General features: G+C 35.2%; 1 protein-coding gene across 3 annotated transcripts in view; it reads right to left on the bottom strand.

The window, feature by feature from the left end:
- SGCZ (sarcoglycan zeta) overlaps positions 1-16,148 on the bottom strand; it is a 261,003-nt gene that overhangs the window by 58,530 nt on the left and 186,325 nt on the right. For all 3 annotated transcript variants that reach the window (XR_004497012.1, XM_033513776.1, XM_033513777.1), the window contains exon 5: positions 7,981-8,068. Coding sequence is in view for 2 of the 3 variants with exons in the window: in XM_033513776.1 (XP_033369667.1) it covers positions 7,981-8,068 (88 nt within the window). In the remaining variant the exon portion in view is untranslated. The remainder of the gene's footprint in view (positions 1-7,980; positions 8,069-16,148) is intronic.

Raw genomic sequence — 16,148 nt, 5'->3', positions numbered from 1 at the left:
ACAGTGGAAAGGTCCAGACTTGTATTTAAAGTACAATAAGGTAAAATAAAAAGCCTATAAAGCACCAAAGTAAGCAGAGGACTGCAGTGTCACTGCCAAATAGCTATTGATAATTAAAATCTACTTCAGTATACGTCCAGACTCTACAGATTCTGTGGGGTCAAAGTTAGCACTGAGATTAAATACTAAGGCAGCAAGCTGAGGCTCATACCAAGCGGATTGGACACCTCTCTGCACACTCATTGCTGCACTCCTGCTCCCCCTCCATAATCCCTGCCTGGAAAACACTGATTTAGTGTTCCCTTTCATCATTTTCATAATCACCTCTAAAGTGACAGTGGGCATAGACCATTGTGCTTTCAAGAGAAAAAGAGGCTTGTGGTGGCTTCTTTTAGAAGGCTGCCCCGCAGGAAGCCAGCACCTCAACAGTCCTTAGCGTGCCAGGTGTTCCTGCCAGCACCACATCAAAAATAAGGTACAGGACCTTAAAATTCCCTCCAAATTTAGATCATGGACAAACAAGGAAAGAACATAAGTACTTTGTCTATGGTATGAAAAGAAAGGTATCAGTCTATTTATAAAAGTAGAAAGTACATTTTTCTTTTTGTCTGTCAGTTACAGACAGAAAAGATGCTTTCCACATTAGATCAATGCAACTTCAGATATGAACTAACATGAGCTGTACCTTGTATCCCAGTTGGAAATAGTCTTCCTGAGCTCAGACTGAGGGAAAGAAAAAGAAAAGAAGAAAAGTTGGATCAAGACTCAAATGACAAAAGTTTTAGAGTCTGAAGAAGGTAGAAAGAAGAAAAAAAATATACTGAATGCAAAAATAAGGGGAAGAGGAAGACCTCAGCTCTGGAAGTACTGAAGTTATTAGTTTTTAAGATTCAAAGAAGATTATGTATATCACGCTACTGGGGATGATAAAGCAAAAAATCATATCCACTGCACAGACATTTTGGATAAGCTGTTTAATACCAACAATGTATAAGCACCCTCCCTCTCCTGAAATAATCATGCTGAAATTGCACAGAATTCAATTAGTGTCCTACTGCTGCTTGCAATTGTGTTTACTCATAGAAAATTTTTAATTCTTGACATCTCAACAGATGTGATATGCTCTTGTATTTCAGGAAGGAGGTATCAGGCTAAATAATGGCCATACCTACAGTGAAGAATTACCACTTGGTCTTAATAACTGACAGAGAGATATCTCACTACTCTGTTTTTAAAGGACAGTTTTCACGTAGCAATTCATGTGGCAATGAGGGAGACTTAAGATATATTTTACACCGCAGAGTATTTCAAATGCTAAAGAGCATTGTAGTGTTATGTCTGCACATAACGCGCAATAAGATCATCATAATGATATGAAAGATATTGCTTAAAAACTGAAAATTCATCTAATTTATCAAATTCAATCAGAAGTACTGTGTAAAGCATCTCTCTCTTGCAAAGAGATCTCGTTAACCAAGCACAAACTGGATTGAAAATGGTTGATGTAGTGTATTCAACAGTTTTATGAGTTAATTGTGTAACGGATGTGTAAAAAAGTATTATTTTTCAATCCAGTTAATGCAACAGCTTGTCACAAGGGCATATTTGCCATAGCTGAATTTCAAATGCACATATGAAGATTAACACAGAAAATGATGCAACTAATTTACAAGTGAAATAGAAACAAAAATTAGAAAGGATTTGTCTGCCTCTTGATGCTGAATCAAAACAAACAAACCCTGATGCTTTCTATTATTTGTAAATTACTTAAACAGAGAATGGCAAGAGAAATATGGATGAATTTCAAATAAATTATGATGTTAATTTTTTCAGGATTAGTTTGGCAGACCCATCAAAGTGCTGGCAAATAGGTCAAAGTTTGGACCAGTTTTCAGACAGCTTCACATTTTTCCAATACCGCACTTCAGGACAATTAATTATTGGGGGTGGATTCTCATGATAGTTTAGTCGAAGCCTTTAAGAGTATATATTAGGTGAACTCCTATCACAAAACCTGCTACAGCACAGATGGTTTATAAAAAGACTTTTCCATGGACTAGACAGACAGAGATGGAGGCAATGTCACGTTGCACTGTAAATTATGAGGAGGGATGAGACTCAGATTCCAGCTGGACATTTCAACTGCTATGAGCAACATGGCTCACTTTCTGACTGCCTCCTGGCTCATCTCGCGTGCTTTGCCAGGGGGAGGCATAAAGCCATATGGCCTTCCAGGCACTGCTCCATCATTCCTTCTGCAGTGAGTCCTGAAGCTGAAAGAAATCCTTTCACCCTGCAGTTAAGTACAAGGTAAACTAACCTATATAAAAAAAGAGCAAGATATCTACCATTGACCTCCATTTGAAAAGTCTGACAAAGGATTTGTACCAGAAACTGATAAAGTTTTATATTCCTACATTTGGGAAGAGTGCTTAACTGGTGATAAAAGTTTAACCTTATACTTTAAAATCAGTACATTCAGAATATGTAAGATTTTGCTGTGTAAAATATCCAAATATTCTCTGGATGACAAATAATGCAAACGTAACAGAGAAAACATCAGACAACCAAGTGATTGTCAACAAAAAACTCCATTTAAGGTGCAAAAAAAGCTGAAAAAATATAAGCAATGCAAGTAATTTAGCCCAGAAATTATGGATTCTCAGTTAATTTATTTTTATATTAGAAAATTAAGAGGAAGTGAATTAACTATAAGTTGAAAACCTTCACTACAATGAGAATCACTTGATAAATGACAAAATGTGCCAAAAGAAGATTTTAAGCTACTACATATTCAGTCTGCATTTCAATGTGAAATATTCCTCTTTGTATAAAACTGCAAAAACTAGACTACTAATTCATCTAGGTATGGTTAAATGAATTGCCAGCATTTCTTATTTGCATACATTAAAGGGGTATTAGGGACCAAAATTTGTGTTTATTCAGTCTGTATTTCAGTTAAGGAATAGATATTGAGAGAATGCTGAGAAATGGATAAGTCATTTATCTGGCTTTGTTTTGCCATACCTTAGCAATAATAATTATCCTACTGTACAACAGTGGTTACAGGAGCAATTGCTTTAATATGGAAATTAGACTAGCAGGAAGTTTAATGTATTTCAGATTCTGGAAATTCCACTGTAGTTTGGAATGACAGGTAGACAAACCTCTTTGTAAGCAGAAGGAGAAAGTCTATTTCACATATTCCTGGCAAATTCTAATCCATGTTTGCTCTGTTGAAGGGCAAAAACAGCTAATGAGGGATTGTAAACCAACCCATCCCTCCCCTCCCAGCACACCACTACAGATGAAACGGGAACAATTATGCAGATAAGAGAAGATCTGAGACCATTTTATCCCTTTTCCTACAGGGAGAAAAGGGTGTATGTGTATAATCATTCTAAAATCACCCTCTTACAACACTTAGGAGAAAAGACCTTACATTTGAAGGTACAATGCATGCAAGCAAAATTCCAAAACAGAAACATTTCTTGTCTCATTAAGCATGTTATTAATGGATACTTAGTTCAAGTTCATAAAAACCTTAAGAAAATGTCTGACAATAATACCAAAGATTTAGAGCAACATGTATACACATATTATTACATCTACCTTACTATTATTGTTACTATCCTGTAGAGTAAGAATATATTCTATCATTTTGTTACTCCCACAGATGATCCTAAAAGCAAGAATACTTGAAATACTTGAAATAACTTGCTTCAGATCTTCATGGCTATCTAAACGTTGCAAAAGGAACATCAGAAGTGGCATTTAGGTGATGATTTACTTTGAACACCTCAGAAGTGAAAGGGTAGCAGGATGTGTTACCTGTTAAGGTATCCCTTGATGAAAGCATAGGAAAACACCATATACTATACAGGTATGAATGATGAAAGAGGCTCCCACTCCCACATACCTGCAATTTCTAATTTCAAACAGTTTCTGGACAATAACCCAAGTATTCTTGATGGAACACTGCAAGTAAGCAAGCATATTTTAAAGAAAAAGATGTTGGAATAGACAAGTTTTGTGGTAAATGTATGGAAAGGATCTCCAAGTTTGACAAGTTATTTGAATATATCTTTTAGCAATATTATCAGTCTTTAGCAATGCTGTTATTGAAAATCATACATCTGCCTGCTATTCTCAAAAAGTAACTGCAAGAATGTGATATAACTTTGGTATTCAGATATTTTTTCTGAATTTGCATGGCTCTGGAGATCTCAATGGCTAGAGCGACAGATTCAGGAGCACTCTAAAGCTGTGACTTGTACTGGTCTGGATGTCTGTGAGTTACAATTCTGTCTGAGAGCTCAAAGCTTAGCAGAAATTAAATGCACTTTTTCTGCACATTTCAGTTATCCCTAGAGCTCTTTATGAAGAGAAAAGGGTCAAACAGTTTTTTTTCACATTTCAGCTATCCCTGGAGTTCTTTATGAATAGAAAAGGGTCAAACAGTAGCAGAAATACCTGTCAGAAACAATTATTGCAGCAAGGAAGAAAAACACCTCTTACCAAAAAAAATAAAATAAAAAAAAATTAAAAAAACCCTGAAATAATAATCCAACCTGAGGAAGAATGTACATTAAATACAAATGTGTGTTTCAGTTTCAAATGTCACATTACATTTTTTTAGTGCTTGGACGACTAGAGTACTCCACTCAAAGGCAGGCAGAGGTATATAAAATATGTGCAAACAGCATGGGAACAAAAGACTTGTGGCTCAGGGCGAGCAACTGATGTGCATTTCTATGATCAGTAGAAAAACCAAAGTAGAATTTTCCATATAAACTATTTTTACATTATCCATATTAGCTATACAAACATTGATTAAACACAGAAAAAGAGTTGTGGAAAGGTAATTAAGTACAATGCACAACGCACAAGTATTACTAAGTAAGTAATGGTTGTGAGGGGAGAGATGTGACAACTTATCCAGAAAAATTCCATGGATTGTCATCTTTTCATCTTTATTTTGTGGATACAATTCACGTCTGTGATACATCTGTTCCATTGGTCTTAAATGGCATGTCTAAAAACTGAAGGCTGTGGAGTCCTCTTGGAGATGCAGACACAAACTTGGCAGTTTCCAGACCATATGTCATGAATAGACTGGAGTACAAACCAACATCTCTTGCTTAGTTGGTACAGATCCCAACAGAAAGCACTGCTACAGCTGTGGCTTTCTCTCTGTAGAGCTTTTAGTGCCAGTATAAAAATACTATACTGCAATAATGGGTGTACCCTTGGTATTGTATGATCTGAAGCATAACTTGAATTTATATCATTTAAACATGCAACCACTCAACCATCCAATATGCTTAGTTACTTTTTTAAAAAAAAAAAAATTATTTCATATATTTTTTCTTCACTCCTCCTAGGCTAGGGTGTTTCCCAACATGTCTTAATTATGCACTTTAATGACATATTTTGTCTTCCATAGTCACTTACAGAACTGAATATCTGTTCAGTTTCACTGGATTTTTTCCATTTCTCCGAGTGAACATATAGCCTTCTTCCTTCCAGCCCCAAAACCAGTTTTTACATTAATCCATCCTCCCATTACAGTTCTAATTATGTCCTCTTAAGGCTGTCTTAGTCTTACATGGCACAGTTTCAAACATCACAAAAAGTATTTTTAGTTGTCCTAAAATTTGGCATGAGCAGCAGTTTGGTTGCCAAACACAGGAGGAGCCAGCCTATTTGCTGGTTTGTAGTACCACTTCAGTCCTGTGAAATGCGGATAAAATGGCAATGATATCACATGTATAAAAAGTGCCTTATCATCCTTTTGAATGCACTGGCATCCTTCATTCTTTGTAGAATGCTCCTGCCATCCACATTAACTTGTAGTCTACTTTTTTAAAGTAAACTCTTTAAAGACTGAACAGATAATGACATTTTAAAGTTTAATCAAGAATATTTTTTTTCCCCAGGACATGATAATTTGCTTTTTTTTTGTTGTTTGATAGAGTTTTCCTCACTGTTTATTTTCATTCTTTTCACTGGGCAGCCACACAAACAGTTGCTTCAGCACACTGCATTAGTGAATGGACAGAGAGCATTTTTAATGACAGGAACTTTCTAGGACTATTTACAACAATAGAAAAGTATTTTCTTATGTCAGCAAACTGCATAGAAAAGTCCCCTCCCATTCCTTCTGCAAATGTGGTCATGCTTTTACCTAGGCAAAAGTAAAAACTCGTCTGTCTTTCACAACAAAAAAATTTAGGAGGGAATGCATTAATTAAATTAATTAATTTAAAAATAAAGTATTTTTACTTTAAGGTTCCTGTTAATTTCTTTGATTTCTTAATAGTAGAACATCCACATTTTACTGATTCAACTAGCAGTTGTGACTGTCTTTATTAAAAGAAAGAAGTTTAAGAAACTAAGTAACAAATTTAAGTAAGAATTTAGTAAGATATTAGGAATACTTCAACATACATCCAATCCAGGAGATTTACCAAAAAAAAATAAAATACTGATATAAAAAATAACAAAGGCTATATATGAAATAAAGATTAAGAAATAACAGATTAAGAAATAATGTAAATACAATATTGCAATTTAGCAAGCTTCTAGTCTCTAGAGATGGCACCAGCTGCACATCAAGAAGCTTAAGGTGTTCACCATAATGATGGTAACATAAAACACATGTTTTTTTCGGGTCTTCATGTTTTTAAAATATTAACCTCTAATATGATGCCTTTAAGTAGGTCAGTCTCAATACACTCACATTCGTTTTCAGTGCTGGATTCCCTCAGCCAGAATAGTGTCAGTGATAAAAATATTGTATCTATTTTGGCCAATGTGAATGTCTGCCATGGGCAACTCACCTTTTTGCAATTTCCAGCTGAAGTAGAGGTTTTAACAATAGAGTTAGCAGATGATAGAGAACTGCATTTCGTAATTGCACTGGGCAAGTACAATATGGCCAGAACAGGTGTTAGCTTAATTTTCCTCATCTGTACCCGCTAGCTAGTCTGGTTACCTTTGCACACTCATTCGATGTGGTCGTTCAGGGAAATCAGGGCAGATGGAGTGTCACTGTGTGCTCTTGCCAAAGGTTTTTACAGCTAGAAGCCACTGTCTCCAGTCAGTATCAACACTTAGTACCGATTACAGTTTAATCTGTACTAAGTGTTGTAATCTTGAGTTTAACTTAAAATTATCTGTGGGCATCAACTCAGCACACGAGGAAAAAACAATGAATAAAACACATCTTAATCCAGATAATGTGGATTGAAAATGAAAAAATGAAAACACATAAAGTCTAAGAGGTGTCTCCTAGAATTTTGTATACTAAGGTCTTACACATTTATGTTGTTTTTCATCCAGTCAATATATACTGTTTTGTATCAGAACTAGTACATCACTTTTCAGTGAATTTTTTTTGCCAATATTCTTAAAAATAAATATTAGTACTCTTCTATAAAATATCAGTTTTAATGAATGACTGGCAGTATGTTAGCTTTTCATTTAAATTTTGTAGTAATTAGGAAAGTATTTTGGTTTTGTGCTTTTTTTTGATTTTTAACATTCTGTTACTCCAACAATTTTGAATATGTGCTGATAAAAATGCCTTAGAAAAGTGACAGGGCTAAAGTGACTGCCACTGAAGTAATGGAAGACTGACAGAAAGTGTAAGAAAATGATGGTTATTTTCCGATTGAAAGTGTTGTTGAAACATATTTTGCTGAGGCTTTTTCAGTTTGTTTTGTTCCAGTGGTCTCAAAAATTATAATTCTTCATTAAGCAGTTTTAGTTTTAGCTATTTTGAGGATTTTCTAGTTTTTCTTCCTTGCATTAATGCTGAATCATGCTCTTATGATCCATTGTCTGCAGTGGTTTTTGAGTATGGGGATGAGATTTTTTTCCCAGACTTTTCAGTAATATTTTATATGTGATGGTAATTAATTAAACCTATTAATAAAGCTAAACTGATAAACATAACAGTCAATAAAGAACACTCACCTACTGTCAGTTGTCCAGTTAACTGTCCCATGTGATTTCTTGCATTCACTGTTACATTTCTGTCAGACTGTAAGACCAGTGGGCTATCCTGGGAAACATGTATGAGACAATAAATGAGAGAACAAAAAAATTGAGGTAAAATTAATTTAGAACTTAATATAAACACGCATGCTGAGAGGGAAGCTGTGTCAACTATAATAGCCCTTTTTAATAATTTCATTATATATTTTACAAGTCAAATTTTTATATTAAAGAATACCAAGAATACTATTTTCAACTTGAAGTCTTTGTGCATACAATCCCTGTTTCAGAAATCAGATTTGAATTTGATTTATTTAATTTGTGTTTTAATTTCCTGTTAATATTACAAAGTTCCAAATTCAAAAAGCTTAACACAAACCTGTTCCACTAGCCTTTCTCATTTATTAACCTGTGCTTTTCTAACTACCTAACCAACACTATACTGTGTTATTCTATTAATCTGCACAATGTGTAATATTTGCATTGCACTTATTAAAATCTTACAAACACAGACATGCATGTCTTTGAAGACAAAGAGAATTGCTACTCTCAAAAAAAGACCTGAGAGCACTGAAAGGTGAGATCCAAAGAACCCTGATCCACTGCCAAAAGTACCTTACAGGTACTATTAGGCATCAAACAGATACAGCAAGGAGAAAAACACTTTATGTTAAATACAGTCTTAAAAATTTTAGAGTCATTAGCAGGATGACTACCTGGCTCTCAACATCCAACTCGGTTTGAGCGTTTGAAAAATGTTTGCATACACAGATGTAAGCTTATCCTGTGTTCAAAGCCAGCAGAAACAATCCCAAAAAGAACTGAATTTTGCTTCTTGAAGAATGAGGAGCCATATGCACTCCTTTAGGGGAAGCACAGATGCACAGGAAAGGAGAAGAGCTTCAACAGAGAGCTAAGAGAAATTGCCTTAAAAAAGAAGAGCAAGCTCACCAGTTATGCTCTCACTGGAGTGGGGTGAGAGCACGAGAGAAGGAAAAAGGTAGGATTGTGACCACCACTGCAGAGAGGCACTTTTCTCCCTGGAATCACCTGATACCACACTGTTCTTTCCCTGAAGTTTGCAGAGAGACCACGGGTACTTAAATGCTTCTGGCAGTTTGCTAGCACTCAGTGTGCTTGGGTGCGTTTATCCAAAAGCATGAAGACATCTGACAGAAACAGCTGGGGATGTGCCTTGAGTAGGAATGACTAAGGGATAGCAAGATATTTGGTAAATTTGTTATATACTTGTAATATTCCTCCCTGGGCATCCATTACTGGTCATCCCTGGACCGAGCATATAAGGTTAAAGAGATCTCGTATGTGTGTCTCTTAATATATCGGTTCTTGCTGTTCCTGAAAGTTTTTTAGATGAGAAGAAAAGGACATATGGAGACATAGATAAAGATTTATTTTTACCTGAATGATGCATTAGGTTTTCACTAAAATTTTCCATAGTTTTCAGTCCTTTCCTTTGAATCCAGAGCTTTCCTGTACAAGAAACATTCATCCCAGTTGTTTTCACTATGATTATTAACTTTAAATAATAATCGATTCCCTGGGAAGTCTGAAATTATTCTGAGCTAATTTCTGGGAGTTCAGGTGCATTTAATTTCTCACTGGACTATGCTATGACCTCTTTAACATCCTGCCAATTAGCTCTGCTTCACAGATTCTGGCAGATGAAAGTGACTGTTTGGCTTGTCCATCTTTCTAGATAAAAAGATATAATTATCAGTGAGACACTGTGTTCAACTTTACTAGTTTGAGCTAAACATGGGATGCAATCAAGGGAGCTTCTGGCAACAAAAGCAGCTGTTAAGGACCTTTTTCTCACTACTTGATTTCCACTTCCCTTATAGTCCTTGGAAAATCATTAGTCCAAGCAACTGCTGCTCTGGGAAAGGCAGTTGTCCTAAGAGGCATCTGCAAGGCCAAAGGCTTTTAAGGAGCATTTTTCACTTTTGTTTAGTCACTTTTTGGTGAAAAGTCTTCTCAGAATAATCTAATCCTTAGCAAGGGAGGACAGTGCCATGCCTATTTTTGCCAGTTCAGCAAAGGTTTTGGGGACTTACACTCACAAAGACTGATCACAGTCTGATCTGAAGGTTTCTTTCCTTTCACCATAGAAAAACACTTAACACAAACCTCAGGCTAAAATCTGGCTCTCAGGTTCTAATTTTAAAAAAAGAACTTTGGATATCAAATTCTAAAATACAGGATAGGGAAAAAATTAAGTGAGCCAAGCCTTCTTTCTTCTTCTTTCCTTGCCTTATATAAAAGAAAAAATGAGAGTGAAGAAGTTAAGAACTTAAATCTACATTCCTCACTTTCTGGATGAAAAATATAGAGCAGAAAGACTAAATTCTGGACCAAAGAAAAGGCAGTGGCAGAACTCCTATCAATTTAAGCAGTCCAGCATTTCATCTACATTACTTGCACTTTATTTTATACAAGAAGTGCCTAAAGACAGAGGTTCAAGGAATAAAAAAATAGTTTTCTCAGAGGAGCTAGACATTCAGAGAAGACTTAGCTGAAATCAGTAGAATTACTGATCTGTTTGGTGAGTATGAAGTGCAATGAGTATCGCTCATAGGAATACAAACGTATCTAAAGCACAAAGATACTGGATAATTTTCTCTCTGCATGACCAGACCTGTTACTCTCTTGAAGCAAACTTCAGCTTCCAATGGTTTGTGAAGCCATTTCAAAAATTATACTGTAGATAACAAAACCCAAAAATGTAAGAACATTCTTACAGTTACACAGAGCTTTAACAATTTAAATAAGCTAATTACTAAAATATTATAGAAGGGTACTGACATGAGGGCTCTACCAGCACATACTGGCCCTACCTAACCTCCCTGGGGGGACCCATTTCAGTCCAGCCCCACCTGAACCCCTTTTGGTTGGGTTGTGCTACTTGTCTCCCCTCACTCTTTCAGGAGCACCCAGCCCTCACTGCTTCCTGACAGCAGGACCTCAAGAGTGTGCTGATGCTCATGATACTCTGTAAAACCACTCTTGTTGTAAACCCCAAAGCATTACAAATTCAAGATTAAAGGTAAATCAGATTAAAATGTTACAATAGTTACTTCTTGTCTGAAACAAGTTTACAGCTAGGATTCATAAAAGTAAAAAACAAACTAGTTAATTTAGGGTGTATTTTTAGAAAGCTTTCTGAACTTGTAATCAAGTTATAAATACAATGAAAAGTTTGAGGGAAAAAAAGGTTTGTTTTTTAATTTTTCTGCTTGTTTGGTTTAGGGTTTTTTTTGAGTAAGAATCACATTTCAGTAATAAATATCAACTTTTCTTTTTAGGATTGGATGAGCATATTATTTTAATTATATGGAAGGCCAATAGATCGCTTTATAAAATCATTTAACCAAAAATATTCTGCATAGCAATCATAGCAAAACTCTTTTTTTTTTTTTTTTTTACAGCTGGTTTAATTATTTTTAACATATTTTGGACAGATTTCATCCATTTTGTACAGCATTCAAATAGGCAATCCCAGCTAATTAGCTCAGTTTTGAAGAGTCTTTCCAAAATTAACCTTTTAAATTAGAAAGACTTTAAATGGAGAAATTTAATTCAAGTTAGTTTAAGAAAACATTGGTTTTCTCTGGGTAAAATGGTACACTGTACAATTAAATGTAATCTCTGATTTATGCTCAGAACACAGATAATTATGATAATATCACCAAATTTTTCACTCAGAAACAGTACTGATATGTCTACATTTTTATATTCCAAGCAAAGGGGTTTTTATGATTTGATTTTTGTGCTTAGGTAAGTGTAACACTTCAGGTCTCTGGACTTCTACGTGGTGTCATACAGATGTAAAAAGTAATGTAATAAGCAGGCAGGACTCAAGATCTGCCCCGCTGTCCGCTGGCAGTTTGTAAAAGGATGTAATGCTGTATATTCCTTTATTTGCACCTATCCCCAGTATGAACAGCTAAAATAATTATGGCAAACCTTTCCTTATGGGACACTTCTCAAACAAACCCTGATACTCTAGTGACTCAGGATGGCCACTGCATTACCAAGGTATCTTTAAAGAAAAAATAATCAGTATTAAACTTTGGTTTGCTGAGAAACTCACCATTACCAGATTTTAAGGAATACAGAGAACATGTTTCCCTGCTGCTGCAGTGTCTGTTGCTTTAGAGATTCATGCTGTGGGTGCCACTGAACAAGCTGATTGTCTGCATCTGGTCAATGACCCCAACAGGAGGATGAAAAATGTATGAGTTATTTGACCACACCACAGGAACTGAATGAGAAATGAAATGAGAACTGAAAGAAATAGAAAGTACTTAGTACTCTGGTCAGTGCAGCAGACCAAGGGAGTCAAAGGACTGCTGAGTAGATGTGCAATAACTACAGGGGCAACTGCAGTTAAGGCAAATGAGGGATAACAAGTGTGAAGAATATCCTGGAGGAATTAATTGCAAAGAGTTTAGAAGAAGGATATGAAAGACACAGTGCCAGTTAAGAAGGGTGGAAAGACCAAAGAAGATGTGAGGGGACAGAAAAAACATTCCTTAGAGGTTATCCGTCGTCCAGAACCAGAACATCAGCATGTTTTAGCAACATTTCTTTGCAAATGGGGAGAGATGGAAGATAAAGCTACAGAGACTGAAAAAACACACATTTGTAGGGCTTGGAGTCTCAGAGACAGACTTTCTACCACTAAGGTTATTACTAGCCCTAAACAAACATGAAGAAATTTGCATTAAGAAAGACATGAAGGAAAAAAGACATAAAAACAAAAGCAATTGCTGAGTTCTTCAATACTTAAAAATTGAAGGCTCCATTAAGACTTGGAATTTTGTACCAGTTTGGAACTGTTAAAACACAAATTAAAGAAAACTCTTCTTCATCAGAATATTCTCATGATATGTTTTCCAAGAATATTTTCAATATTCCTTTATATCAATATTTACCAATATTCAGTATTTCCAAGAACATTCTCAAAAAATTAGAATACTTCCAAGGTGTCAGGGCAGCAGGAACCCCAACACAAGTATATTTCAGATAGGGAGAAATGAATATAATTTATTGTCTGAGTTATTCCTGGGCAATTCTGAGCTGAAGAGTTAACATGAGTTTTGGTTCAATTTAATTAGATGCCTTTCCCTATTTTCTATACCCCTGCTTTCCCAAAACAAAATTTCACACCACATTTTAGTGTTCTTCATGTATAATTGTCCTTTCAAACCTGAAAATCCAAATTTAGTTGCTACTAATTACACTTGAAATCACAAATCTGATTGAAAATCTTCAGTAAACACATTTGGACTTCTGCTTTAAGGAAACATTCCAGACATCTTAAAATTTTGACCAAATGTTATTAAAATTCTGGATTTCTTCACATGAGATTTACACACTGAGGAGGTTGGGAAAAGTATTCAGGTAAACCAATAGGTCAATGCATTTCATTCATCCAAATCAGACTGATTTGCATATAATTGCCATAAAATGCAAGCAGAAAAGAAAAAGAATCAGATCTTTTATGTAGCACACTGGCAAAATGTGTAGCAGACTTGGCTTCATGTCAAAACTAATTTGGTAAAAATACCCCAAATAATGACAGAGAGCCAGATCATTGTTGACATACAGACTCTGCTTTTTTCAAGTCAGAGGACAATATACCTCACCTGAGTCACCAAAGAAATGAAAGGTGTGGAAGAAAAGTAAACAAAGCACAAGCAAGTAGTTTGAAACAAACAAATAAAACACCCTAGTTGATACTTGAGGTTATTGACCAAGTTCTGAGAAACATAAACATACCTTCTAGATAATTGTTTTTTCATCAAAGGATGCTCTCTTGATTTCCAGCCTTTGCTCTGTGCCCCTGCCAGCCTTGTTATATGTTAAAGGTAATCACAGATATTGACCAGACTCCTGACAACACCAAAGCTGAACCCAAACACAGCTACTCCTACCAAAGTAATATAGAGGTACCCAACAAGAGTTATACACAGAGTTCCAAGAAGCCATGTGAACGATGATCCTGGCTATAACCTCCAGACAGAAATGACCTACTTGTTTTACTTCCTTGCTTAATGCACCATGAAATTTTTATTATGGAGGAATTCAATCATGCATAGAAAAACTTAATGATAAAGCAGAAGTAGATATTTAAATAGCAGACAAAAGACATGACTTCTGTGGAATTGATTTAAACATCAAATAAAATTTAAAATGGGATTTAGATATAAAAATCCCAACTAAAAATAAAGCAACACTACAAATGTACTTGGAGGAAGTTTGTTAAATATCCAAAGCTCACTACTTAGTCATTAAATTGTGATCCAACAAATAAAACTGTATATTATTAAAATGCAAAGCCCCACAAAACCTTAACAAAGACAAGCATAGAAAACCAATGTAAGTCTTAAAATCCGAAGCAAAAACATTAAGGGTGGAATCACTGTACTTCACTCCTTTCAAACCTGTCAAAATTCTTGTGGTGTGGGTGCATAAGTCATTGAAAGGATTTCAGTCATTTAAGTTATGCTCAATGGTAACCAACAATTCATTACACTATTTTCAGTCTTGGAAAGCACCCTTTTGGTTCTTGTTTGTATGCAAGTGTTGACCACGTTATACCATCACAGTGAAACAGGACTGTCTTTCCCATGCTGTTTAAACTTAAACTGCTACAACATGAAATATAGCAACAATTAACACTGGGAAGAGGATGAAGATGTTACAGGAAAAAAATTATATAAATCAAAGTATATTCATGATTTTAAAAGCTATTTCCTACCACTCCCTATTGAGGGAAAATTCTTCTAATTTATTTTAGATTAAGTAGTTGAGATAAGAAAAAACAAAAACCACCAAACCCAACCCAAAAATATGCTGTAGTGAGTGATCTGATAACCCAGATATTTGTAAATCTTTTACAAGGTTTCTTGTTTGTGTGATGTTTATGACAGAGGAAATTGTGTCAACACCTGTTCACTTGATGTATGTCAGGAATTACACAGAAGTTTTACTTGGCAATAAATGGAAAAACTGATAAAATTGAAAGAAATAGTCAAAGTAAGCTTTTTCATTATATTTATCCACTTCTGTGGAAAATCTGAAATAAAAGTTCTGAAAAATGTGAACTCTTCAGCACATCAACAGGTTCTGGGTTCCACTTATGTGGTGCCTTGCAGACATACAGCAAAGGACTACATAAAAACAGTATGTCCACCAGCAATTTTTATTTCACTATGATTTCTTTGACAGATCTTTTCAAATTCTGAAGCAGTAGGAGAATAAACAAATTCTAAAGAGAGTTCAGGGAACAAAGTAAAATTTTAGAAAAGGGTTTATTGTAGCAGAAATCTGGAATGAAGCTTATAGCTCAGACAAAGCAGAAAAGACTTGTGGTTAAACAAAAACATAGAAAGTCTTTTTAATGCACATTAAAGTGAATATGTTAAATAAAACTGTAAGACAAAAAAAAAGGGCAAGATGACTCATTAAATCTTTAGTTAGAAGGTTTATTTTAGGTGAATATTACACCTATTATTTTATAGAATTATTCTTTAGGTGACAACTTATATGACTAAATGATAGCGCTAGTATTAGCAACAGGTTTAGCAGTAAAAATTAGGAGTTACCTGTATTTTTTTGTATTTTTTGTTTCTTCATGTAGCTATCTTAGTTTCTACAGTGTTTATATTTCATGATAAGCCTTCCTTCAAGCAGAATCACTCACTGCTGGATCCTAATTACCTTGGCAAAGCTTTCTGCATTGCTACTTCTCTCTACTGTTCCTGTGTTAAATAACCAGAAGGAAACACATCTCAAATGAACTTTGGAACACTTAGAGAACAGAGGGGATATTATTATTATTACTTTACTGGGTCTTCCCCTGCATACACCTGTGTCCTATTGCAATTATTAGGTGTTTTCAGGCTGCATTATTGCACTTCACTGAGACAAGAACGACCAGTTTGGTGGATGTTTAGCATAAGGCACAACAAGGCTTTGATCAAAGCATCAAAAGGAATGAGAGTAAGAATGGAAACTACAGGAATTGCAGATAAGTCACTGATTTTCTGATTCTAACCAGAAAAGCAAGGTCAGAGAAGGTGTAACTCCCCATAATAAAGAATGTGGAAACTCGCTGACAA

This window comes from Parus major, chromosome 4 (genome assembly GCF_001522545.3).
Source record: "Parus major isolate Abel chromosome 4, Parus_major1.1, whole genome shotgun sequence".
Taxonomy (NCBI): domain Eukaryota; kingdom Metazoa; phylum Chordata; class Aves; order Passeriformes; family Paridae; genus Parus; species Parus major.
This window is presented reverse-complemented; position numbering and strand designations above follow the sequence as displayed.